At 37.7% G+C, this 24,540-nt stretch overlaps 1 protein-coding gene across 4 annotated transcripts in view; it reads left to right on the top strand.

Annotated features, from left to right (window-relative positions):
- ATRNL1 (attractin like 1) overlaps nucleotides 1-24,540 on the top strand; it is a 485,649-nt gene that overhangs the window by 91,093 nt on the left and 370,016 nt on the right. For all 4 annotated transcript variants that reach the window (XM_080641695.1, XM_080641694.1, XM_080641692.1 and 1 more), the window contains exons 14-18: nucleotides 2,415-2,547; nucleotides 7,789-7,970; nucleotides 11,791-12,004; nucleotides 13,762-13,950; nucleotides 20,052-20,270. In XM_080641695.1, coding sequence (XP_080497821.1) covers nucleotides 2,415-2,547; nucleotides 7,789-7,970; nucleotides 11,791-12,004; nucleotides 13,762-13,950; nucleotides 20,052-20,270 — 937 coding nt within the window. The remainder of the gene's footprint in view (nucleotides 1-2,414; nucleotides 2,548-7,788; nucleotides 7,971-11,790; nucleotides 12,005-13,761; nucleotides 13,951-20,051; nucleotides 20,271-24,540) is intronic.

Raw genomic sequence — 24,540 nt, 5'->3', positions numbered from 1 at the left:
AATTGCAAGCAGATTTTATTTATAGCTTTGTTGAATAAACCTGAGTTACACTAAGTGACAAATGTGCATATCTAAAAAATTTTGTTAAATAAATTGCTGTCAAGAATATTCATTTTATAAAGTGTTTTGTTTTGTTTTTTTTGCTTTATGTTTTTTGATAATAATGTGTTAACAAGGAAAGCAGTGGGTGAGGTAGTGTAAGTGAGCAGATGGTCCTCACTTGTAATTTAGACTTTGATGTGATGTGTCTTTTAGACAGTTTTATCACAGTGTCTGGTGATGAAGTTAAACCAAATACTAATGAGTACAGAAAGGTCTATGAGATTTTAGTGTAAATGATGTCTATTGAAATTCTACTTCATTATTTAATCATATTTACTGCAAGTTGCATATATCATGCTCTAATAGTTCAGATAGCCTGCTTACTTCTCACATATTTTCACTTTGAATTTACATTATGTTAGAGTGAAGATCAATATAGTAGTGGTTAGTCCTCATAGTCTGGTTTATAATGTACGTACATCTGCTTCATTAGATCCAAAAATGTCAGCCATGTTTCAGAATAACAGGCAACTTCCTTCCATAATTGATTAAATTGGTGCTGTGTGTAATTGAAATGTAGTTTCATCTATTGTACTGGTTCAGTGCCAATAAATGACTATATTGTTGTTAATGAAGAGCAGTATAGTTACTTGGATGGTGATTCTAATTATACCATTGATATTCTAAGGGCAGCCTTCATCTGTATTCTTTCTCTTATTCTACAATGTTCTTTAGCTATTCCCTTGTCATTTTTATAGGCTATTCTATTTGTCAGATTATTCAGGTAAATTTATTTCGCTTCAATTAGGGGGCAAATGTTTGGATCTATAATGATCATATAAACCAACACTAAGATCTGTATATTTATGAAAACAAAAAAGGTATGAATTAGAGTAAATGACAAAAAAAGTTAATATGTTTCTAATGAAAATATGATGGTTGAGTAAAAGTCACAAAGTCATTTGAGATTTTAAAAATTGTATCTTTTGTTATATTTTAAGGATGAATAAAGATAAAAATGAATTTCTATGTACTTTTTATGTTACCTTATAGTATATGTAATTTGCTCTGAAGGAATCAACATCTTTGGAATGGAGATGACTGGTGGGGTGATATTTAAAGTATGTAAGAGGTTGGAAATTGCTTATATTGTTTTTATATGTGGGATAGTTATAACTAAATTTTAACTGTTAACTTCACGGCTGAAAAGAAATATTTAGCTTCCTTTATGAGAAAGCCTGAGGCACGCATTTGTACGCAAGCACAGAGAAAGACAAAAGTAGAAATGGGGCCAGGATGTAGCAGTAAGTCCTCTCTGAGTTTTTCTCAAAGAAGAGTTACAGGAAGAGCTAAACTGAAAATTTCAGTGTCTGATTTTCACCGGGTCGGTGTTACCACAGATGCTGGTAATGGTGAACGTCCGAATCTTGGTGTATGTAGGGAGCTACCACCAAAGTTCTCGTGTTGCCTGGTTTGTTTTCTTTTTAACCTTTAACCTTTTGGTGCTGGAATTAGCTGAAATATGGTCACATTCTATATTAGGATTGATCACAGCGTAACTTTTGCAGGTTGTTTGCAGACTGGATAAAGGCAATGTGACAAATACAGGAGAAACATCAACTAACCAAAACCAGTATTTAGGCCTGTGGAAGTAAAATTAGGTTGTTATTGAGATAATAATTTATCTTTTTAAATTGTACTGAATTCTAATAAGGCATCTCTCTCTTTTTTTTTTTTAAATATATTTTATTGATATTTCGCAGAGAGGAAGGGAGAGGGATAGAAAGCTAGAAACATCGATGAGAGAGAAACATCGATCAGCTGCCTCCTGCACACCTCCCACTGGGGATGTGCCTGCAACCAAGGTACATGCCCTTGACCGGAATCGAACCCGGGACCTTTCAGTCCGCAGGCCGACGCTCTATCCACTGAGCCAAACTGGTTTCGGCTAATAAGGCATCTCTTAAGTTTTACTACTTACCATTTCTACTTCTTTCCCAGGGATTTGCATGATAGTTTTATTATGACTTAGAATTTTTTCATGTGATCATTAAGAGAAATGACTTTGTCTATTGATCTTATTTATTGAATTGGAAGTCTGTTATCAAATTCAATAGAAAATGTTTTCATTAGATGGTTTCTGTTTCAAATTATGTAATTTGCCACATTTTTTTTCAATAAGCACTCTTCCAATTCCAAGAACTGTGGTTTAAATAAATAATTAAATAAATAGAGATTCTGATGAAGTAGAGCAGGATTCAGGAGTCAGAAATTTGTACTTTAAAGTTCATCAGGTAATTTATACACACTGAGGTTTAAGAATCATTGCTGTATAAAGGTGAAAAATAACGTTTTATCTTTTAACTTTCTAGTCTGTGAAAAACTACACCAAATGCCATGTGAGAAATGAGCAGATTTGTAACAAACTTACCAGCTGCAAAAGCTGTTCACTAAACTTGAATTGCCAGTGGGATCAGAGACAACAGGAATGCCAGGCTTTACCAGGTGAAATTTCCAGTTTGGTAAATGAGTTTTACAGTCCACAGATGAGTAACATTATATTAAAGAGCTTCGAGTAAGAATATTCCATTTTCTAAAATTAAATCAGTAGCACATCCTATCTAATAAAAGAGTAATATGTAAATTTACCATCACTCCATGACACCCACCAGCCACGCCCACCAGCCAATCAGAGCAAATATGCAAATAAACCCAACCAAGATGGCTACGGCCACAGAGAGCAGGAGGGAGGCTTGGGTTTCCCCGGCGATGGAGGAAGCCAAGCATTCCGCCTGCCCTTGCCGGCCTAGGCCTCTACTCAAGGCTACAAAGTTTCAATGATAGAAGATACATAAATCCCAACAGAAATGGCAGCAGCCACGGAGCTGGAAAGAGCAGGAGGCTAGGGTTGCCCCGGGCGATGAAGGAAGCCAAGCTTTCCGCACACCCTGGCAGGCCCAGGCCTCCACTCCAGGCTACAAAGTTTCAATTATAGAAGATACATAAATCCAAAAAAAAAATGGCTGCCGCCACGGAGCAAGCAGAGAAGGCTTGGTTCCACTCCAGGCTACAAAGTTTCAATTGTAGAAGATAAATAAACCCCAGATACCAGGGCCTCCACTTGGGTCACCAAGGGGGTGTGGCCGGCCTGCAAACCACCACAGGCCCGTCACCCAGGCCACCCCACGCCCCAAGGGAACCCCCACCCTAATCCGGGACACCCTTCAGGGCAAACCAGCTGGCCCCCACCCATGCACCAGGCCTCTATCCTATCTAATAAAAGAGTAATATGCAGATTGACCATCACTCCAACACACAAGATGGCTGCCCCCATGTGGTCAAAGATCCTGCCCCCATGTGGACACAAGATGGCCACCACAAGATGGCCAGCAGGGGAGGGCAGTTGGGAAGGACCAGACCTGCAAGGGAGGGCAGTTGGGGGCAATCAAGCCTGCAGGGGAGGGCAGTTAGGGGTGACCAGGCTGGCAGGGGAGGGCAGTTAGGGGTGACCAGGCTGGCAGGGGAGCAGTTAGGCATCAATCAGGATGGCAGGGGAGTGGTTAGGGGGTGATCAGGCTGGCAGGCAGAAGGGGTTAGGAGCAATCAGGAAGGCGGGCAGGTGAGCAGTTGGGAGCCAGCAGTCCTGGATTGTGAGAGGGATGTCCGACTGCCCATTTAGGCCCAATCCCAGTAGGATCGGGCCTAAACGGGCAGTCGGACATCCCTCGAGGGGTCCCAGATTGGAGAGGGTGCAGGCTGGGCTGAGGGACACACACACCCCCGTGCACGAATTTTGTGCACCGGGCCTCTAGTAAACAATAATATTGGAGTAGTAATAGCATTTTTTCTACAAGAATATTTGTACATTTGCTTCCAATTCTTTTAAGATGTTTAAGGTTTCTTGTATTAATTTTATATCATTGACTTGATCAGAATTCTCTTCCAGTTTTGAAAATTTATATCTTAGCATAGAAAATAATAAGCACTCCTATTGATTGGCAAATTGGAACAAATGTTGATATTTTGACATATTTGATTTGTTTTTTGCCATTTTTTTAAATTCCGGGAACTATTTTTTTACTAACTGCTTTTTTATTGTAAATTGTAACATATAATAAATATGTGATTTAATGGGAATCTAAGTTGTACAAATGGGAGCAAAGCTTATTTTAAAAATCAATTTCAATTTATTTTTTACAGTTAACACTCTTCTTAATAGACCCCCAACTATGATTCTTTTTAAATATACAAGAGAAGATCAGAAAATTAAAAATTAATATAGGTATTTAACCACTTTCATGTTCTTGTTATACAGATGAACTGAGACATGCGCACTAGTTCAGTGACCTGCTCAGAGTTGCATGTCTTATAAAGGCAGAAGTAACTACTAACTGTGTTTTCTATATCGGTTCAATATTTTGCCTTTCCCAATCCATGCTTTATATTTATTTTTTCATAAAAATTTTCTGAACCTATTCAATTTTAAAACGTATTGGAAAATTCCATCCCAGGATGCATGTCTTTCTTACAAGTTCATGTAATTAAGTAAAAATTAGATTGCTTTAAAAGTACCATTGAGATGTTGGAATGTTTGCTTATTCAAATTTTAAATGTTGTTTACATACTGACCTGAAGTGTTTTTAAATAGTGATATATTTAGGTGTGTTCACTTTGAGAAAATTAGAGAGTAGGAATGCACTGGGCAGGATTTGAGAAGCAGTAGTGAGGTGACACTAAACTTGAAAGTAATAGTGATTTCTAAGTGTTAAACTCTAAAATCGACACACAGGTCAATAAAAATACTTAGTCTCTTTAAGAAGACTGAGTAAATCCTGGGCCAAAATCCTATTTGACTGAAAGGAATGTGTGTACTTAAAGGAATATTGCTTCAGTAAGAAAGGGATTTGGTTATCAGTGGAGATTTTCAAAAACCATAGCAAAGTTATATTCTGTAGTCCCTACATACTCATTGCCCCGGAAAAGACTTTGGTTTGGTGTAAGGGCTCCACTTGACCAGGCTGATAATTTTGAAGAATAGTAAGTTTGGTACAATAAATACAATGAAGTATTTGATTGTACACTAACTTCCTTGTTCTGTGTTCATATTTACTGAGCAATCAGGTGGGTATATATGCAGTGTGCTTCCCCCCCACTCATCTCAAGGAAGTGAATCCTAAAGGGAGGGCCCAGGCTATAGCAGTTTAACTCTTTCATGAAAATTTGTGATTTGCATTTTTTAATTTGATCTCATGTAAACGTGGCAATTCAATCTCACTAAACTCATTTACCAAATAAACTGCTATCCCTTTAACTCTAAAGCTGAGTTGATTGATGCTCAATACTACAAAAGCCTTAGTTTAGCCTCAAAGGCCCATGCTTTGTTGTCACGTGTGTAGTTTGTCTATCAGGTATTTTTGGCCTCAGGAAAAAAAGGGGTGGGGACTGGCAAAAAATACCTAAATCCTTCCTTGATTCAGTAATATTAGAAAAAGCCATAATTTAACTTTTAAACTGTTCCCGTAAAGTGATTTGGGACTTCAGATTCTAGAACACAGGAAGGTTGCTGTATGTGTAGACTGAAAATGAAACCAAAGGTGTTTTACACAGTCTTACTAAGCGATAATTACAGTTTATTGCGGGGTTACTATGTTCCAGGCACTGTGTCTTATTCATGGTACCCAAATTAATAGAACAGCAGTTATTAAAGAACAGAGTCTCCTGTTCATGGACCCTTTTAGCATGTCCATGAGGTCAAAATAAAGATATTATTTGCATTTTAAATTCTCATGCATGCATTTAATATGGAGTTTTCCAAAGCTATGCAATATATGATTTCAATAGATTGAATGTAGAAGCAGATGTGAGAAAACAGTTATATTAAACCACCATTAAAGAGATTTGCAGAAATGTAAAACAATGCTACACTTTTCACTATTTTGTTTTGGAGACTATAATTAAAAAATTAAATATATTATTTATTTAAAGTTGTAATATTTCTCCTGAACATTTTATAGTGAAAATTTCAACTATATAGAAAAATGGAAGGAATATTAGCGAGGACACCCAGTACCCACACCCTAGATTCTGCAATGAACGTTTTAAAAGCTCTGCTTAATCCCTGATCGCTGTCTACTCATCCCTCTATTTATCAGTACATCTTAATTTTTTGATGCCAGGGCCCTAATTTGAACTCTCAGCCACTCTTTCTCAGGGAGAGAATTTGATAATATACCTCCTTTAGGCCTGAATATGTTATAAGGGGCAAAACACCGTAGAAGGTGGATGTATTTGTAATGAATTTTATTTTGTTTGTTTTTTAAAAAAATTTTCAATTACAGTTTACCGTCAGTGTTATTCTGTTAGTTTCATGTGTACAGACAGCATAGTGGCTAGGCAGTCATGCACTTCACAGAGCCCTCCCCCTGATATTTCAGGTTCCTACCTGGCCCCGTACATAACTATTACAATACTAGGGGCTCGTTGCACAAAATTCATGCATGGGGACGGGGGGTGGGGGGTGTCCCTTAGCCTAGCCTGCACCCTCTCCAATCTGGGACCCCTTGAGGGATGTCTGACTGCCCGTTTAGGCCCGATCCTACCAGGATCGGGCCTAAACGGGCAGTCGGACATCCCTCTCACAATCCAGGACTGCTGACTCCCAACTGCTCGCCTGCCTGCCTTCCTGATTGCCCCTAACTGCTTCTGCCTGCCAGCCTGATCACCCCCTAACCACTCCCCTGCCAGACTGATTGATGCCTAACTGCTCCCCTGCCAGCCTGTTTGCCCCTAACTGCCCTCCCTTGCACCCTGGTCACCCCTTACTGCTCTCCCCTGCAGGCCTGGTCACCCCTAACTGCCCTCCACTGCTGGCCTGGTCCCCCCCAACTGCTCTTCCCTGCAGGCCTGGGTCCCCCTCAACTGCCCTTCCCTGCAGGCCCGGTCACCCCCAACTTCCCTCCTCTGCCTGCCTGGTCACCCCTAACTGCCCTCCCCTGCAGGCTTGATCACCGCTAACTGCCCTCCCCTGCTGGCCTGATCGCCCACAACTGCCCTCCCTTGCAGGCCTGGTCCCTCCCAACTGCCCTTCCCTGCTGGCCATCTTGTGGCGGCCATTTGTGTCCACATGGGGGCAGCCATCTTGTGTGTTGGAGTGATGGTCAATTTGTATATTACTCTTTTATTAGATAGGATAATGAAATGAGAATTCCCCCCCCTCCCCAATTATAATTAAAGAATTTAAGAACCAAGTCACAGTAATATACCTGGACTATGGAAATTAGATTGGGAAGACAATTAGCTACAGTTATAGGAATAACTTTCAAATTGCTTTGTTATATGCTGTTTATATTTTTATTTGAGTGATCTTATTATTTGTAAATTGGACATTAGGATATAAATATAGTAATATAGTAGTCATTTTACTTGTTAGATACCATATGCCAATACACTAGACTTACAGAGAAAACTTAGCAAATAGTCAGCCTTTTTTAACAGATGTTATAGAGCCATACCTTATCTTTTGTTTAAAATTGAAGAAAAAATTAGGATCTTCTGTTCCCATTATGTACTAATCTATTAGACAGATTTTGTTCAGTATATTTACATATTTAAATATTTTAAATAACCTTAACAATATTTTATTGTTAAGGTTATTTAAATACAGAAATTCTGTTTAGAATTTTGAAATAAATGAAAAAATGCACATGTTTTTTGGTAATCTAAAATTAAGATGTAATTTTTTTCTAGCTCATCTTTGTGGAGAAGGATGGAATCATATTGGGGATGCTTGTCTCAGAATCAATACCAGTAGAGAAAGCTACGATAATGCAAAACTTTATTGCTATAATCTTAGCGGAAACCTTGCTTCATTAACGTCTTCAAAAGAAGTAGAATTTGTTCTGGATGAAATACAAAAATATATGCAGCAGGTAACAGCTATACTTATTTTTATTATGGAAATATGCTGATAATACTATAATTATTGGCAATGAATAGCTGTGTAAAATAAATATCAGATAAATCCTTTTTGTAATTTAAGGCATTACTTTTACTAAATCTTGGAAGTAAACGTGGAACTGATTTCAAAAGTGAACTGGTAGAGGACTCATTCAGTATGTGTATTTAGTAGTAAGGTTTTCTGTATTACTCATCTCATAGTTTGTACAGTAAACCAATGCATTACCTTATGAAGAACTCATATGACTAAATATACTGAAAAACAGGGCATATATTATAATTTATTTTGAAGTATTATTATTTCATAACTTGAAAAACCCCTCTTAATAAAAACACTAGACCAACACATTGGCTACATTTGTAAATATGTATATTTTGTGCATGGGTATGTGTGTGTGTGCATATGTGTGTGTGCACTGTGAGTTAAGTTTTTGAATTATGCTATTTTTCTAGAATAGACTTGCTTGAAATAATACACTAATGGTTAATAGGACTAAAATCAATATTTAAAATATGTGGAAGAAATTGAAAACAGTTTCAATTTTCTAGAGAGTTTATGGAAAATATTTCCATACAAGATGGAATATGGTATCAAAATATCATTTTATAAGAAATTTCCAAGAAGAATTGACACTGTTTATTTTCTCTTCTTGGGATATTAACATATACTCAATTCCTAGGAACATTAATAAAAAATTTGGAAATAATTTATCAAATCTATTTTGAAATAACCTTATAGTTCATATACTTACTTGAAATGCTTTGAGGGCATTTTAAAAACTGAGGTCTACTAAAGGACTTATATGCATGCATATAAGCCTAATCAATGGACACAGACAACAGGGGGGTGGGGGCAGGAATGGGAGGTGGGGGTAATGGGGGAATAAGGACACATATGTAATGCCTTAATCAATAAAGAAATTAAAAAAAAACCTGAGGTCTAATTGACATATAACATATTAGTTTCAGGTGTACAACATAATGATTCAAAATTAGTGTATATTGTGAAAATGATCACCACAACAAATCTAGTTAATATCTATCACTATACCTAGTTACAAAAATTTTTTTCATGTAATGAGTTTTAAGATATACTCCCTCAAAAGCTTTCAAATATGCAGTACAGTGTTATTAACTATAGTCACCATGCTGTACATTATAACTCCATGATTTGTTTTATAGCTAGCTGTTTGTATCTTTTGACCCCTTCACCCATTTTTCTCCCCACATTCAGCCCCTGCCTCTGGCAACGACCAGTCTCTGTTCTCTGTATCTATGAGCTTGTTGTTTTTTTAAGATTCCACATATAAGTGAGATCAGATGGTATTTGTCCTTCTCTGTCTGACTTATTTTACTTTAAAATAATTGACTAAATCCACTTTGTTTGAGAAATAACATGCCTTATGGCTGAAGGATAAGATATATAGGATAGGAAGGGTGTGTATGCCATGTAGGAGAGATGTTTTGATTGATTGATTTTTCTGCTGACATTTTTTCTTTATTTTTCAAAGGTAACATTTTAAAAATGCTTTAACTTATCAAGGAATACTCTCTCATACTTTGAAATAATCTCTTTGCAGTCCACCTCTTCTCAGTCTGCACCTTCTCTCCTGCATCCTTCAGTCATGTTTCCAAGTATTTACATGCATAAGTGGAAACAAAATTATAGTTTTGTTTTTATGAGTATTCTTTTACCCAAATGGTACAGTGTAAATATTATTCTTTAGTTTATTTTCCTTACTTAAAACATGTCTCTGGAAAGCTTTTCATTATATTTTATTTATTTTAACTTTATTTTTATTGTGGACAGTATTACAGATGTTCCTCATTCCCTTTTGTTTATCTCCACCCATTGCCCACCCTCCCTCTCCTCTAGCCACCACCTCACTGTTGTCTGTGTCCATGGGTTATGCATATATGTTCTTTGGCTAATCTCTTCACCTTCTTTCATCCAGTCTGCCCCCTCTACCCCCGTCCTGACAGCTGTCAGTCTGTTCACAAAAATGTAACAAGGTATATTTATAAAGTTTTATTTTTAGTCATATGGGTCATACAGCATAAGGTCTGTTAATATTCTTCAGAAACCAGAGCTTCATATCTTAAATTATAAAATTTAGAGACAGTTTCCAGTGACCCTTTGGAAAGTAGTCCTACTGAATATGTATCATCTATATAGACCTTATTATTGGCAAATACACATTCTTTGAATTATAGCAAATACTAGTATTTGGCATTAACACTCTTGCCCTTTTCCTTGTTTATAAAATATTATTTTTATCTCTTACCCTATAACCTCGAAGTGTGCTATTTTAGAAGTGGCATATTTCAAGGATACTTGTTTTAATTGTTATTTTTTTCTTGCCTGTTATTGAAAGTCATAAAGATTGGGCTGTTATTTTGGATGTGTGATGTACTTAGATTCATAGTTTGTAGACTAGCATTCCCTGCAAATGAAGAATGTTCTGTTTCATTAGAAAGCCAAGCTTTAGCAAAAATTTAAAGGTGGGAACTTCTGCAAGGTGACATTCCATTAAGCATATCTTTATAGAAAATGAATTACATCCTGAGTCATCGCAGTTGTATAAACTGGAGATAACCCTACCTTAGCGAATAAAGATCAACAAATTCATGCACTTTAAAGAGATATCCTGGGTCAGATGATCATTTACTTATCGGAAATGGCTAATGAAATGTTGCCGTGATTTATGGTGTGCTGTTGTAAATTTTCTCAGTATAGTAATTTATCTTTCATTTTCAACTGCCTGTGCAGTTCATTTACTGGGTAATAGTTACTTCAAATGTTTTATCAACTGCTTCATTTTTCTGTTCTTCTCTTCCTTGAAGATTCTTATCATGATGAGTTAGGGAGTAATACTTCATTTTAAATGACTTGTCTGTACTATGGGTAGTTCAGAAATATAGGCAGAGTAGCTGTAAAGGGAAGCACAATCATTAATCTGAAATATCTATGTTGGATTGACTCCTGCTGTTATTATCAAGAACTGTAAAAATGTTATAGCTTTTTTGTTATAAAAGTATCTTTTAGATTAATGTATGAAATATATGAGGATCACAAGGCATAGCAGCATGTGTATATTTATAATTAGAAACATTATTTATTAAGTATTGTCTGTGTCTTAGAAATTGGATGGTGGAAAATAACTATCTCTATTCTAATGAACTTTGTTTAGCAAAATTTATTGACTACCTACTATGTGTACAGTACTCTACTGTCATAGTGAATATACATATTTTAATTTTATTTAAGAAATATTTGTTGAGTTTTAACTATGTGAAGTTCATTAAATTTTATTAAATTTTATTTTAAAGTGTATTTATACACTTGACAAATTTCCAGGCCTATAGCCACCTTTATAAGCAATGTATTTAAAATGCATACTAGATATATCTCTCTTATATTTTGTTAAATAATTAAATGGAGACACAGTCCATAATTTAAAAAAAAGGATGATACAGAGTTTTGAAACATAACATTGTAATATAATATTATTAGCTTTGTAACTTAGAAAATAAATATACTATTGTCTAGTTAAAGTAGAAGTGTTTAAGAATGATGTTAAGAAGTTAATAGGATGGGAGTTTTCAGTGGTCCTCCCCTCACAGAGACATGATTCCAACAACCATCTATATACAGAAATACAGCTTTACAAGGGTAAGGCTGGTCTACATATTTTCAAATGTAGTTTTTTAATGACAATGTACTGTTTCCTAAGGAATAGGATAGTATTTTTATATCTAACTTTTTAATGCCCTCCTTGCTGTTGTTTACAGAAAGTATCTCCTTGGGTTGGCTTGCGCAAGATCAACATATCCTACTGGGGCTGGGAAGACATGTCTCCCTTCACGAACACAACACTGCAGTGGCTTCCTGGAGAGCCCAACGATTCTGGGTTCTGTGCCTACCTAGAAAGGGCTGCAGTGGCGGGCTTAAAAGCTAACCCTTGTACGTCTATGGCAGATGGCCTTGTCTGTGAAAAACCTGTTGGTAAGTAGTCCAGTAGACTAGTGTTTCTTTAAAACATGGTCCCAACCCTCTTTCCACCATCCCTTCCAGGGTGTGATGGTTTGTGGGCCTGTAGTAACCTTGGCCATCTTCTCATGATGCTGATCCCCATGTAGATTTTGAAATTTATCCACATTCCTCACTTACTGCTAGTGACCTTAGCATTAACTTGTGAAAAGAATACATTTTATTGTCTAAAACAGTCTTTACTTTTTTGGTTGAAATCGTGAGATTATGAACATATGGTTATAGTTGATTACAGTATACTAAGAATCTATTCTTAATGTGTTAATAATGTCTTTTACTTTTATAATAATAGCCTTTGGAAGAAAGATTTGTCTTTAAGATTAACAACTAATTTAGAACCACTTTAATCTTGCATATCTAATATTTCAGTTAAAAAGTAAAAAGAGACATTTTTGTTACATATTGTGGAATGGATTTTGTTAAGTGAAGTAAGGAAAGAATATCGAATTATTTTCTCTTTTTAAAGATTGTATTTTTTGTTGCAGTAATTTGTCACAAAATTTACAAGTTTAACCACATTTTTTTCAGTTTCATTGAGATATAATTGACTTTTTAAACCATTTTCAGAGTAGAGTTCAGGATCATTAAGTAGATTCCCCTGTTGTGCATCTGTCAATACCATTTAACTCCAGAACTTACCTTTCCAAACTGAAACTCCATACCCATTAATCAGTAAGTCTTTAAACCGCTGACCCCTGCCCCTGAAACCACCTTTTACTCTCTGTCTATACGAGTTTGACTACTCTAGGCACCTCATGTGTGGAATCATAAGGTTTATGTCCTTTTGTGATGCTTATTGCCTCTAGCATAATGTCCTTAAAGCTCATCCATGTTGAAGCATGTGCCAGAATTTTGTATCTTTTCAACCCTGAATAATTACCCATTTTATGTGTACACCACATTTTACTTACCTGTTCATCCACTGATGGATACTTGAGTTGCTTCTCATTGGCTATTGGAAATGATGATGCTATGAATATAGGTGTACAAATATCTGTCTCAGTTGCTGCTTTTGATCTTTAGCCAGAAGTGGAATTGCTACATAATATGGCAATTCTATGTTTAATTTTTGAGGGATTGTCATGTTGTTTGCCATCGATGCTGTAACATTTTACATTCCCAGCAGCAATGTACAAGGGTTCTGAGTTGTCCACATTCTTGTCAACATTTAAAAAAAATAGTAGTCATTCTAATGGGTGTGATAAATAACTATATTTTAGGTAAAGATTTTACAGTAAATTATTTTATTTTTATTGTTTATATAAGCAACAAACTCACTGACAGGACATTAGCTTTGATAAGGTACATAGTATTTAGCTAATAGATAGAACAGTTAGGTCATGTATTAGGTTTATATTTATAGTTTTTAAGTTATACATCTTTATGTACTTTGTAAAGGATTAAACATTCCTAGAAATTACAAATTTTAAAATAAATTTAAGAAGTATTGGCATGTCTTCATTTTTAAAAAATTACTGAATTTATTGGGGTGACATTGGTTAATAAAATTAAGTAGGTTTCAAGTGTCCATGTCTATAATACATCATGTCTGTTTTGTATTGTGTATTTCTTTTTTAACCTTTCCATGCCATTTTTGCTTAAATTTTTATTCCACACTTGGCTTAATGGAAATAGTCCCTGAACAGCAAACCCCATTCACTGGTGCCAAAATACGTTTACAAATACGAGAACTGTGTGGTGATTGATTTCAGTGAGTCCAAATCAGAATGCAAGGCCGTGCAAGAAGCCGTGCTCCTTGAGGACCTCGTGTTCCAACTGCACCAGCAACGGCATGGAGTGCATGTGGTGCAGCAGCACCAAGCGCTGCGTGGACTCCAACGCGTACATCATCTCCTTCCCGTACGGACAGTGTCTGGAGTGGCAGACTGCGACCTGCTCTCGTAAGTGCTGATGTACAGGGACTGTTCATCCGACAGCGACTTCAGTCACGTTTCTACGATGGAATTTAACATTTGAGCAAGTTTTAAAAAATGAGAAAAAATGGTGTTACAGCTCATTTTAAAACCTGTTAGTGCTGGAAGCTCCTGATTTATATTAGAGCATCATTTTGAATTCCACTAGGTATCTCCCCCTACTTGTTGACCTTTGCCGCATTTGTCCTTCCCTGACTCCGAGTGCACGTTGCAAACAGCATAACATTCCCAAGGTCACAGATTGCTTTGCTGTGTTTCTTTAGTGTCCTTCAACCTAGGCCAGTTCCATGAGTTCTCTGTCTTACATGCCCTATGGTTTTTTTTTAAGAATCTGTCCCAGTTGTATTGTAAGTTTCACAATTTGGATTTGTCCAGTTGTTTCTTCATGATTAGATTCAAATTAGCCTTTTTTAATTATTAGATTCAAGTTAAGCATTTTGGGCAAGAATATCATATCCGTGGCGCACAGCTGCTGCAAAGGCGGGCTTACAGTTTGGGTTGGCATCACAAGGGGAGTGGTGTCAGCAGGTGGTTCTGGGCTGGCAGGAGGAGATCCGGGCCCCTTGTTGGTGCCGTGTTTCATAAGGACTGTAGGATGAGGATGCTTCTGGTTACTGGGTACAACGTGGTCATGAGAGTGACTTTTCTTGGGAAGACAAATTGCACCAGGAAGTCACTGCCAAGGGGATTGCATAATACTACTGATGGCACTTGGTGGCCTTGTGGGAATTTGAGACAGTGTGGGAGAATTTAGAAGCTACTTGTCTGGGCTAGCTTCCTGCTAGCAGCGGCTCCCTCCTGGAAGCGGCCACGTGCCGGTTCCCTGGAAGTGCGGGCCATCACAAGGCCTGTTCTGAAGTACCTGCTGGACTTGCTTAGAGCCCCTTGGCTGCCTGGCCTTCCTTCCATAGGAGCAGCCACGGGCAGCGTGGCTGTGATGAAGTGTCCCTGTCCCCGCAGCACCATGCATTGTCTACCCATTTATTCTTCCTTCCATTCTTGTGAGCTCTCTTGGTTTTCCTCCAAGAGGAAGAGCCACTTCCTGGAAGAGCAGCTTCATAATTCTGAGGCCCCTGTTGGCGGTGAATCTCCTGTTTTGAGGCCTTCCCTGGGGCCCAGTGGACCTCAGACCACATGGTCACCCAGTGATCAGCCCTTGTTGCTCAGATGAGTAACCTCATTCAGAGGTGGTTGTCTGCTTAAGACAGTGTGGGTAGAGACTCACTGGTTTTTCCAGACCTTCCATCCTCCCAAGGAGGATGGATTTTACCCAGGAATCCAGCCAAACCCGTATTTGTTTCTTATTGGGCACCGCTGTGGTAGGAGACTGACGCTGGAGGCTAGCTCTCCCAGGCTGTGTCTCTTGTGTACATTTGTTGCTTCAGGCTCTTGGCATCAAGTGAGAGGTGCTCCTGGAATGGACTTGGCTGGATATGTTATAGGTTGAGCTCTCTGTTTCTATTCTTTCTTTGAACTTTGGTAAGGAACGGTGATGTACATGATCAGGTGTGTGGAAATGGGGTAGCTGCAGGCATAATATGGTCTCACTAGCACAGGAAGTATCTTATAACTAGGAGCTTGCTGGTGAGGAGGGTTGAGTACCAGTGCTGGAGGCTGGTGGGGAGTTGAGACAGTGCCCAGCCCCTCTTGCCTCCATAGCCGTGTTTGTCCATAAACATTAATGTTCAGTGAAAGAAGCCAAACACAAAAGGTTACATACTGTATGACTCCATTTATGTAAAGTTCAGAAGTAGTGAAAGCTGCATTATATTGTTTAGGAATGATTATTTAGGTGGTAAAACTATAGAGTAAAGCAAAAAGTTACTCTTCTGAATGTCAGGGGGTACTGCTGGGAAAAGGTTGGGGGTGCTGATTAGGAAAAGGGAACAAAGGAGGCAGTGTTGTACTTCTAGGCTGGGTGCAGGTACAAAGCGTTTATTTACAACTAGAGGCCCAGTGCACGAATTCATGCATGGGTGGGGTCCGGCCGGCCCACCATGATGGGGGCCGATCGGGCCTGGCTGGAGCGGGGGAGGGGCCGCAGGTGGTTGGCAGGCCAGCCCTGCCTACAATTGGGCCTGTTGTTCGGCCACAGTGGGCGTCATAGCGACCAGTCATTCTGATCGTTCTGGCATTCTGGTCGCTGGCTTTATATATAGAGAGAGAATTTATTACTGTACTACATTATGTTGTATTATGATTTATGTACTTCTTGTGTGTGTTTTATGTATATTATATTTTATAATTAAAAAGGCTAAAAGGTAGGGAAAAAGGTACCCTAGCTCTCATGCTCTTAAGAAGTTTCTAAAAATTATTTAGAATTAGATCTAAATTGTCTTCTCTGCTCACAAATCTTTCTTGTACTTCATTCCCTGTTATCTGTGCATCTTTTGGAGAACAGTTCAGAAATTCTTTCTAAATATACTTGTGGCTGGAAGCTTTATGAGTTTTGCATGTCTAAAGTGTATTTTCCATGTTCACTTGAATGCTGAAATGACTGGAACTTGGAGTTCTGAATAATTCTTTCCTGAGAACTTCTAGCATTCGACGTGGATGAGATTCTCAGACCAACTTAATTTTCATTTCCCGTGAAACGTTTTTTTCTTTACTTTGAGAGCTTTTAAATTGTTTTCTTTATGGCTGGCATTCAAAATTTTGCATTTCACTTAAATCCAGTTTTCCAGGAGTTGATAGGGATTTTAAAATTGATTGTCATTGTTTTTCCATCTGAAGAGTAGTTTCTTCAGCTGTTAAAAATATTCTTTAATGTCTAAAATTATTTTTTCTTCTATTTAATATATCCAACAAGAGTAAATAGTTGTTGGAATTTCTAGATATCAATATTTTTTAATTACTTTTACTTTCAATTTTTTTTTGCTTAGGTTTTGCTCCATAGCATTTAAAATCATATGCCCTGGAACTTGAAGGAAACGTCTCTTTGCAAATGAGAAGCAAATATAGATTATGCAATATTCTTCAGTATTTTCCAGTTATGATATTGTGATAGGAATGCTAAAAATTCACAAATTGAAGAAAAGAAATATATTTTAAGACAAATTTTGCCCAATGGTTTTTAAGAAAACTTTGCTAATAACTGGAATTATAAATAATTAATATACTTTAAGTAGTTGGATATTCTGTTTGTGAAAATGAAATGCCATGGGATTATTGAAAGCAATAATAGAAGATTTAGTTCTTAATATATAAAAGTTCAAATAAAAATGTAATTAAATTGATATGGTGAAAATGGAATAATAAGAAACATGAGAATATAGTATACATCTCACAAATCTATATTTCTTTCAATATTTCACAGGTTTATGTACATGCTCAATTTAGACTTGTTATTCTTGGCAGTTAGGGAAGGTAATCTTTTGTTTAAATCAATTCTTTCTTTCATGAATCATGCCTTTGGTGTCATAACTAAAACATCATCAGACCCAAGGTCATCCAGATTTTCTTACATGTAGTTTTGCTTATGTCACCCAGCTGTTCTTACATGCTGTCTACTTTATCCACGAGAGCTCATAGCCTATTAGTCACAGTTGTTTAAAATTCCTGTTCTGGTAATTCCAACATTCCTGTCATGTCTGGTCTGATGCTTGTTCAAACTCTTAATTTCTCTCTCTCTCTCTCTCTCTCTCTCTCTCTCTCTCTCTCTCTCTCTCTCTCTCTCTCTCTCTCTTTTGCCTTTTGATATACCTTGTAATTTTTCTTGATAGCCGACTATAAATTGGCCTTCGGTAATGTAGTGGTGAGGAATGGGCGAGGAGAAGTATTTTATGGTTCTATGATTAGGTCTCCGTCTTTTCATGAGCCTGTGGCCCATACTGTGAATTTCACTAGTGCTTCTCAGCTTCCCCCCTCTCTTCGGTGGGATAGGACAGCTGGAGGGAGCTTGAGGTTGTGTATTTCTCTTTTCCTGCCTATGTTAGAGTTGGGTATCTTCCTTTAATCAAGTCAGGTAGGTTCTCAGAGAACCCTAGGAGTTTGGGCTCTGTTAAATACTTCCTCCAGGCTTTGTTAAGAAGTACAGACTGCTCTGGCATATTTTAAAGTGGTTCCCTTTCCTCTCCTCCTGCTGGGAGCACAAGGGGCTTTTTCTTTGATATTTACTTTGAGGACCTGGTGGAGCTTCTGGAGATAAAGCTCAGAACAGTGTGGGGTTCCTCTGATGACTGGTGCCCTGGAGCATTGAACTCTCAGAGTTGTCCAGAGTCAGCTTCCAGCAGTTCCTCAATCACAGGTCAGGCTTTCTGATTCTGGCCCTGAGTCCTGCAGAGGTTACTTTGGTAAATTGTGACGTTCTCCATCCACCTGTCTGCCTCTCCAATTTAGGGGATAGTGGTTTGCCCTATGACCTCACGTCTCTGATGGATATAAGAAGAATTGTTGATTTTTCAGTTTGTGCTACTTTTTACTTTTTGTTAGGATGGAATGGTGACTTCTAACCTCATTACCTGCTGGACTGGAAACCAGAAATTTTCAGTAATCATTTGATGACATAAATTCTTGCAGATGAATTTTTCAAATTCTTATATATTTCAAAAAACATATTAAATATTTACAACTTAATCTTTCAAAAAGTCAAAAATAAATAAAATAAAAATGATTGCTCTGATTACTTGTAGATCATACATAGTCTCTGTACTATCCATAATTTAGGAAGCTTTTCTATTATTGTTTTCTATAAGAAAAAGAAAAACCAATAGAGTCTGTCAGTTTTTGAGTCAGCATTCAAGGCTACAGAATGAATTTCCTACAGGGTTAACATTAGTCACTTGTGTTTAATGACTCAAAAAATATTCTTTCTTTTATAATTTATTATTAAATAAATATAGGAGATGGTACTCATTTTCCATCTTCTTACTGCCAATCTCTGAAATGCTTAGCATGCAAGAAATTCATAACAACAAATCATATTGTAATTGATGAATTTTTAAATCTAATATTCTGTTACTCCTTCATGGTCCTCTATATTGAATTCTTGATGTTCAGTTTTGCCATTGTTTACAGAAATCTTACTGGGTACAAAATGTACCCAGTAATATTAAAATACTGAGTGGCAATTAAGTTATTATTGCCATAACAGTGAAACTGAATCTGCCAGAAATCTACTAGAAGAAATTTTTCTTGGTGCCTTGTCCCTGTGTCACCATCTTCTGTGGATACACAATTCCCAAGACAAAGTGTGCCTGTTCTAGCAAAATATCAGTACTCAAAGAGCACCTCAGCCCAATATAGGATACTCTGATTATGAATTAAAAATTTAAAACATTACATAGGAACTATTACAAATGTGGTCGCAGACTATGATAGGTTCATTCTTAGAAAAGGCATCCCAGTATTGATAGGCTTTGTTGAGGGTCATAGGTTACACATCAATTAAACAAAAGAGGCTGAGATTCAGTGATGCGTCTCAGAGTGATACTCTGCCCTGAAAGTCAGAGACAGCCTGTCTGCTGGTTGCCTGACGGAGGCAGAGTATCCAAGTTCCATGTTCCCATCCAGATGGCTCTTTGGGTGGAGACTGAATTTTACTCATCACAGGAGAGCCAAATACTAGCATCTTGGACCCCTAGAAAGAGCATCGTCCATACGAGACAGTCCTAATGTGGCTCAGCCATCACAGGGACGGGCAGGCATCACAGCACTGGCCATTCCCAGGCAGATGGCAGATTTTCCTCAAAGGCGTTCACTAGGCACAATAGCGAACGTGACTGTACATCACAGACAAAAGAAGTGTGGGCTGTAGGCCCCTCATAAGCTCCTTGAAGGTCCTAATCCTGGCAAAGCTCAGGAGACTTGAAGTTCTGACTTCATTTTTCTCCATGTCATAGTCACCACCCATTTCTAACCCTCAAGTCCGTCCATCTGTCTCCTCATTGTTCATGATGAATGTTTTCTTTGCTTTAAGTAGTTGCTTTCTTAGGCATTATTACCAAAATGTTTATGCTATAGATGACCTTTTACAGTCTTTTTTTCTCAGATCATATTTATTTCTTCATTAGCTTACAGTTCTACTTGAGTATAAAGTCATGTAACGTGTTAATGTTCCTGTCACACAGCTCAGAATTGTTCTGGATTGAGAACCTGTGGACAGTGCCTGGAACAGCCTGGGTGTGGCTGGTGCAATGACCCTAGTAACACAGGAAGAGGACACTGCATTGAAGGATCTTCACGAGGACCCATGAAGCTGGTGGGAACGCACAGCAGTGAGATGGTTCTTGACTCCAGTCTTTGTCCAAAAGAAAAGAACTATGAGTGGTCCTTTATCCAGTGTCCAGGTAAGAAACGTGTGATGATAACAATTGCAGTTTTTCAGACAGTTCAGTTTTTCAATCAAAGTGTTTTTTCAAACAATTTCAAGAATTATTTTTTTCTTTCTTGTAATAAAGATTTAGAAAAAAAGAATAACAAGATGAGGCTAAAATTCAGAGATTAAAAAATATTCTTCTCTATATCCACCTGTGTTGTATTGATGGTATTCTGTTTGGAATTATTAAATAGGCTAACCAGATGCATTGCAAATAATTATTAGATTTGGTTTCATATCAGTTTTTAAGAGGAAATAATATTGGCTTATGCCTGTTGTTGTTTTTTTTATCCTAGTATTATATCTTAGAATTCAAAGGTAACTCCTAGGATCTAGTCAAACTTCAGGTAAGAATAGGAGTTTTCTCTGTAATACCTATGATGGAGTCACCTGGCCTCATTTTTGAAAGTTGCCTTTGGTATTCACTACCACTCAAGTTTGAAGGTCAATAATTACTAGATTTTAGGATTTGTTTGTGTTTGTTTTTTAGTCCATATTTTTGTTGAGTGCCTACTATGTGTTAAGGAATATCTTAGATGCTAGAGATACAACAAATAAGAAATAAGTTTAATATCATTCATGGACTCTGTATTCATGGAGCTTGTATCCTCTTTGAAATTACACATGCACATATGACGTTAGATGGTGATATGTGCTTTTAAATAAAGAAGGCCAGGAAGGGGGAATATGGCTAGCCATTTTAAACTGTGTGGTGAGAGAAGATCTTCCTGAGAGGGGACTTGTGATAAACACCTCAAGTAGAGGAGGGAGTGAATACTAGGGACATTTGGGAAAGATTAGTCTAGAAGAGGGACCAACCTGACACAAGGACCGGATAAGATAGTTACTGATGACTGTGGTAGTTCTAACATATATCCAAAACTCTTAGGCACTCCTGAAATAACACAGCAATCCACAGCTAATAAGCCAAGAAATTAGATAAAATGAAATAATATTTCATGCAAGAGAAGGCAGAACAAGAGAAAAAATGAAATACAGAACAGATGGGACAAATAGTTAACTAATAGCAAAACAATAGTTTTAAGCTCAGTCATTTCAATAGTTATGCTAAATGTAAATGACCTAATCCCCTCAATAAAAGGGCTGATGTTTTCATATCACCTAAAAAAGCAAGACCCAACTATATAGGCTGCCTATAAGAAACCCATTTAAAATATAAAGACACATATTTTAAAAGTAAAAGAATGGAAACAGATATACTCTGAGAAAATAAATCAAGAGAGAGGTGAATTGGCTGTACGAATAACAGACAAATAGTTTCCAGAGCCAAAAAAAAGTGTCACTTTATAAAGGTAAATGGGTAAATTAATCAAAAAGATATAACATTTCTAAACATTTTCACCAATTAACAGACTTTAAAATGGGTGAAGATTTAGTGGTGGATGATCAAGAATCCTCTTTTAATCTCCAGAGACATTATAGGTTATCACTTCCTACTTGGATTTGTGTGGCTGGTACTATACCTTTTGTTTGTTTTTCTCTTACCCCCCTTTTTTTGGTGGGGGAGGGGGATGTCTATTAATTTTCTATTCCAGCATAAAAAGTTACCACAAACTTAGAGGCTTAACAGTACTCGTTTATAGCTCACAGTTCTGTATGTCCGAAGTCGGGGCCTGGCCTGGCTGGCTTCTCTGCTCCAGGTCTCAAGGGCTGAAACCAAGGTGTCGGTCAGGCCGAGCTTTTGTTGGAAGATCTAGAGAAGAATCTGCTTCCGAGCTCATTCACAGCGTTGGTGGAATTCAGTTTCTTGTAGTTGGAGGACCGAGGTGCCTGTTTTCCAATTGGCTGTCAGCCATGACCACTCAGCTTCTAAGGAATGCGTACATTCTCTCACACATGGCCCCCCTTCATCTCCAGCTCGCAGTGTAGAGTCTCAAAAACTCAAATGGATCTCTTACACTTTTAATCTCTTTCTTCAGGTGGAGTCCAGTTCCTTGTAAGGGTTCATCTGATTGGGTCCATCCAGGATGATCTCCTTTTTAAAAACTCAGTTGGGCCATGTAACATGCCTAATCATCAGAGTGACCATCCCATCACATGCACAGGCCCCTGCCACACTCAAGAGGAAACCATTATGTTCGATTAAATAACTGAGTACTGTAACCTAGCTTCATTGACACATAAGACTATCGCATCATACAATTTACCCATTTAAAGTCTACAACTCAGTGGTTTTTATTATATACTACACAGAATTATGCAACTATTACTACAATCAGTTTAAAAAGAGGGAAGGCAGGGGAGGGTGGGTAGGAAGTGATCAACCAATGAACTTGTATGCATATATGCATAACCCTTGGATACAGACAGTGGAGTAGTGAGGGCCTGGGAGGGGAGGGGGAAAGGGAGCCGGCTGCAAGAGATTAAATGGGGGAGAAAGGAGAACCTATATAATACTTTCAACAATAAAGATTTAAAACAATAACAACATTTTTGCCATTCCCCAGTAGAAACCTGATACTAACAGTCACTGCATGTTAAACCCCCTCTTATTCTTGTGAGCCCTAGGCAACCACTAATCTTTGTATCTCTATAGGTGTGCCTATTCTGGATATTTTATATAAATGGAATTATACAATTGCTGTCTTTTGGGACTGGCTTCTTTCCCTATGCCCGTGGTCGGCAAACTGCGGCTCGCGAGCCACATGCGGCTCCTTGGACCGTTGAGTGTGGCTCTTCCCCAAAATACCACAGCCTGGGCGAGTCTATTTTGAAGAAGTGGCATTAGAAGAAGTTTAAGTTTAATAAATTTGGCTCTCAAAAGAAATTTCAGTCGTTGTACTGTTGATACTTGGCTCTGTTGACTAATGAGTTTGCCAACCACTGCCCTATGCATAATATTTTCAAGTTTTATTCCTGTTGTAGCATGTCTCAGTAATTCACTTTTTTACCAAATAATATTCCATTATAAGGATCTACCACATTTTGTTTATACGTTCGTCCCTTCACGGACATTAGGGTGTTTCCAGTCTTTGGCTTTTTGAGTAATGCTTCTGTGTGTTGACATATTTTCATTACTTTGGGAATGGAATATCTGAGTCAAATGGAAACCATGTTTAACCTTTTGAGGAACTGTCAGACTATTTCAAAGTAGCTGCATTGTTTTATATTCCCAACAGCAGTGAACAGGGGTTCCAGTTACTCCATATCTTTGCCAAACACTGGTTACTCACATATTTTGATTATAGTCATCCTGGCGGGTGTGAAGTGTTATCTCATTGTGGTTTTGATTTGCAATTTCTTGTTGGCTAGTGATGCTGAACATTTTTAAATGTATTTTTGGCCATTTGTATGTCTTCGGAGAAATGTCTATCAGATTCTTTGCCCATTGTTACATTGGGGTCTTTGTCCTTTTATTGTGTAAGAGTTCTTTATATATTCTGAATACAAGTCCTGTATCAAAATTGTTTTGCATATATTTCCTCCCATTCTGTAGGTTATCTTCCCTTTTTTGTTTTTTTCCCTTTTTTATTGAACCTATTGGGATGACGCTGGTTAACAATCATACAGGTTTCAGGTGCGCAGTTCCACAACAGATCATCTGTTCACTGTATTGTGTGTTCACCACCCAAATCCAGTCTCTGCGCATCACTGTTTATCCCCCCAGTACCCTTCTCCATCTCTTCTCACTCCTCTCCTGCTGGCATTCACCACACTGCTGTCCATGTCCCTGAGTTTTTTTCTCTTGCTCAATACCTGCTCACTCCTCACCCAACACAGTTATCAGCGTGTTCTCTATCTAGGAGGCTGTCTCTGTTTTTCTTGGTGGTTCATTTTGTTCCTAAGATTCCACATTTGAGTGAAATCATGTGGTACTTGTCTTTTCTCACTGGCTTATTTCACTTAGCCTAATGCTCTCCAGGTCTGTCCATGCTGTTGCAAAGGCTAAGATTTCCTTCTTTTTTATGGCAGAATGGTGTTCTGTTTTGTAAATTTACCCCAGCTTTTTTATCCACTCCATCTACTGATGGGCACTTGGGCAGCTTCCAGTTCTTGGCTGTTGTAAATAATGTTGCATTAATTCTTTTGAATGAGTGTTTTGGGTTTCTTCAGATAAATACCCAGAAGTGGAGTTGCTGGGTCATAAGGCAGTTTTATTTTAACTTTTGAAGGTAACTCCATTCTGCTCTCCATAGTGGCAGTACCAATCTGCATTCCCACCAATAGTTCCCTTTTCTCCATATCCTGTTTTTTCACTTAAAATTTTTTTAAAAATTCAT

The sequence above is a fragment of the Plecotus auritus genome (genome assembly GCF_963455305.1).
Source record: "Plecotus auritus genome assembly, chromosome: 9".
In the NCBI taxonomy this organism is placed as follows: Eukaryota; Metazoa; Chordata; class Mammalia; order Chiroptera; family Vespertilionidae; genus Plecotus; species Plecotus auritus.
Note: the sequence above shows the minus strand (reverse complement) of the source record. Positions and strands in the feature narration are given on the sequence as shown.